Below are 3,934 nucleotides of genomic sequence, written 5' to 3'. Positions count from 1 at the left end.
TTTCTTCAAATTTGAGTTGCAATCTATGTTTATGGTACTATGACCAATTGGTTCACTTTGATAAAGAAATTAATGCAAACGCACATTGTCACAGTCTCTGGGAGTATTCTAAACGTTTCTATACTGTTCATTTGAATGAAATTTGACACCTCATATGACGTTAACTATCGAAACCACAGGCAGCCCAAGCGCACTATTTGTTGGTTCGGGCTTCAGAGGTCATTTGGTCGGAATATACTAGAATTATTAGTGTATTATCTGATGCCAAATAAATGCAAAAAGTCTTAAAGATATGAAGTCTTCTTGTTTGTCTATCTTTACTAGTAGCCTTTAAGATAACGAAAAATCGATATTTCTTGCATTATTACATGTGATTCGGGCCCTTATTGTTCGAATTTTATCACATGTATTCGAATCTACAACGCTAAGAAAAAAAAATCATGATCACGCGAAATATTAATTCAAAAAGCTCCCTTACCTTTAGTTCATAGCCACTCTGTGTCCTACGGTCGGTTTAAACGCCGTTTAGTCGACTTTCTTTCCATCGAATACTGAACACTATAAAAGAAAGGAAGGCTGGAGACCTTCCAACCGACGCTCGCCTCTCGAAGGCCAATAAATTCCAAACAAAGCGACCGATCTCCCTAAAATTGCCACCAGCCAGACCGAAGAGTGTATACCTACCCGTTCGACGAGCGCCAGGTTCTAAATTCGGCTGCATGAGCTCGTGGAGCGCTGCATTTCGCATCGATTCTGGCCAGCTTCGCTTCGCCATGATGCGCAATCTGAACTGTTATCCTACGAGATTTGAATCTTGGAGCTTGGCGACCGCGTCAGATCGACAAAACGTCACTCTCGCGGGGGAGGGTCGTCACTTTTGCCCTATCGCAAACCGACACAAACATAATTATTAGAATTTGTTTCACTTACCATATTTTCCACTCTTCTGAACAGCCAAAAGATTTTCTTTTCTTCTTCGGAGGAAAATCCTCCTATTGTCTGGCTACTTTTGATAACATCGTTATCAACAGACTTTCTTCAAACGCTAGACACACGCGATCGCCACAGGAACCGAAATACACGTGATTTTTACTAACAAACAAGCTACGTGAAGAAGAAAAATAAATTTTAGGGTAGCTCTGAAATGAACTGTTGTTAAAATACGAAAGGAAATATCGAACTTGAACAGAACTACTGATCCAGACAACTGACTGCCACGAACTGATTTTGTAACCGTTATTGGCAAGATTTAAATCTCAAATCGGAGAAAAGACAGTTGGGGACGTTTTTGGGTTGCATGTGTCATACACGCGTGAGCTGTTTCCGGCCGAATTAAACGCACCGGCTCCCGGACGGTGTCGGTTTGCGATAGGGCAAAAGTGACGACCCTCCCCCGCGAGAGTGCCGTTTTGTCGATCTGACGCGGTCGCCAAGCTCCAAGATTCAAATCTCGTAGGATAACAGTTCAGATTGCGCATCATGGCGAAGCGAAGCTGGCCAGAATCGATGCGAAATGCAGCGCTCCACGAGCTCATGCAGCCGAATTTAGAACCTGGCGCTCGTCGAACGGGTAGGTATACACTCTTCGGTCTGGCTGGTGGCAATTTTAGGGAGATCGGTCGCTTTGTTTGGAATTTATTGGCCTTCGAGAGGCGAGCGTCGGTTGGAAGGTCTCCAGCCTTCCCTTCTTTTATAGTGTTCAGTATTCGATGGAAAGAAAGTCGACTAAACGGCGTTTAAACCGACCGTAGGACACAGAGTGGCTATGAACTAAAGGTAAGGGAGCTTTTTGAATTAATATTTCGCGTGATCATGATTTTTTTTTTCTTAGCGTTGTAGATTCGAATACATGTGATAAAATTCGAACAATAAGGGCCCGAATCACATGTAATAATGCAAGAAATATTGATTTTCGTTATCTTAAAGGCTACTAGTAAAGATAGACAAACAAGAAGACTTCATATCTTTAAGACTTTTTGCATTTATTTGGCATCAGATAATACACTAATAATTCTAGTATATTCCGACCAAATGACCTCTGAAGCCCGAACCAACAAATAGTGCGCTTGGGCTGCCTGTGGTAACGCCATAATGTTTAACAGTTTCATTAGGGACTGAGCTGGTCCTCATAACCACTTCTGAGCTTCAGCGAACATTAAGATCAAGATCGATTAACATCCTTATAGCGCCACGTCTTCGACATAACAGTCAGCTCGCATTAATAGCTAAAACGTTTTCTTTATGTAAAGATTTGTGATTACTCACCTTGCGGCCGTGATAGTAATTATTTACCTGTTTCAGTGAAGAACACAAGATAGCCAGCATGTGGACAAGCGAACATTAAACGAGAAAAAATTCGTCTTGAGCGCCATTGCAATTGAGTTCGCAGTAGAGCGAGATTACTATACTTTTCCCGCTAATATTTCCGAAAATGGTATCTCTGTAACAAATTAACCCCAATAAGTAACGCAGCATCATGCCAGTGTTCTTTGTTCTGTTGCTTTCTATGAAGTCACCGTCAACGGATCTAAATGTTCTCTGAGTCTGTTTGAACTGTTCCAAACGGAGAAATATTTTTAGAGAGAATTTTTTTAAAATTGGAAATAGCAGACGCAACATCAAATTGCTTGTGACCGGATATGTAATCAACTATCTTACCGCAGATTGCCATATGCCTATCCGCAAGGACAGCAAAAAGTTTACATCGGTAGGCCGCCGCGTGGTAGACGCCGTCGGGCGTAGCTGAGTAAATGGTCGTGACCGCATTTGTTCAGTAGTCCCGAATTCAACCCTTCGACCATGTTAATTTATCAGCCAACTAGTGTACGTTGCGCCGTTTGGGGTTAAACTATGTTCTCGCTCCTTGCAAATATGTCGTTAGCCTGCGAAAAAATCCGTTTCTCCTCGCTCTTCGCCGCTGGGGCGTTTCGCGTAGAAGAGCGTGGAGAAACGGATGTTTTCGCGTGCGATTTGTCGCAAAAATGTAAAAAAAGGAAGAATAAATATGGGACAAAGATGGTAAATGCTCATTTGATCACATTTGCGTACCAAAACACAGGGGCTGTAAATAACTAGGAAAATGTTGCATTCAACATCTTTTCCCCAGCTTTACCCCTTAGGTTTTACAATTTTGTGACATATTTGCGGGGAGCAAATTTGACCAAATCCATTTTTTGGTCTAGCGTATGCTATCAGTTCAACTTTAGTTTTAAAAACCATGAATAAAGCCAGGAGCCCAAAAGCACCATAACGAAGACTATTTTACAAACCCTCCCCATATCTCTCACCCTTATTTTTGTCTTTAACAATTTTTTTTTTAGAACACTGCCTCTCAAGCAAATGCAGTTTTCGACCAGTGGCGAGCTAGTAGCTTTGGTGCCACAACTGCTGACAAAAAAGATCAAACGCCTAATGCACCTGCCGTGCCCGCTAATGATCCATTTGCTGAATTTATGAAGATGCAGTCTACCAGCGGCAATAGCCTTGAAGCACTGCCTGCACGCCAGCAAGCAGCTATGACAGCGGCAGTAGAGCAAAGGAGCAACATTCCACAACAACCTCCAAGTATGTCAGTTCCTATGCAGCCCCAAATCACCAACACAGTCCCAAGTCAAAGCCAGGCCTTTTACGTACAACCACAAGAAAATGAAGACTTCCCTAAAAATCCTTGAGAATTTGAGAGTAAAGTGTTTCAGTGACGTGTTTTCGGAAACACTTTTTTGGGTATTATAGCATCTTACTATGTGGAGTGCGCTATGTACGATATCAGGATTTTCTCATTGGAGAGAAGCTTAAACATCATTCAGCTTTCTTTTAGCTTAACCTAACAGGGCCTCTACTTGGAATCAGTTTCCCGCTCTGTCGTATGACAGTTTGATCAGTAAGACTAATGTCTTTTAACTTCTGCTGTCAAATAAAGGTATTGTATTTCTAA

General features: G+C 42.0%; 1 protein-coding gene across 3 annotated transcripts in view; it reads left to right on the top strand.

Moving 5' to 3' along the window:
* The window catches only part of LOC140929136 (uncharacterized), a 17,120-nt gene extending 13,186 nt beyond the window's left edge, over window positions 1-3,934 (top strand). For all 3 annotated transcript variants that reach the window (XM_073379007.1, XM_073379008.1, XM_073379005.1), the window contains one exon: window positions 3,321-3,934. In XM_073379007.1, the coding sequence (XP_073235108.1) occupies window positions 3,321-3,671 (351 nt within the window). In that variant the 3' untranslated portion in view covers window positions 3,672-3,934. The remainder of the gene's footprint in view (window positions 1-3,320) is intronic.

This window comes from Porites lutea, chromosome 2, assembly GCF_958299795.1.
Source record: "Porites lutea chromosome 2, jaPorLute2.1, whole genome shotgun sequence".
Classification (NCBI taxonomy): domain Eukaryota; kingdom Metazoa; phylum Cnidaria; class Anthozoa; order Scleractinia; family Poritidae; genus Porites; species Porites lutea.
This window is presented reverse-complemented; position numbering and strand designations above follow the sequence as displayed.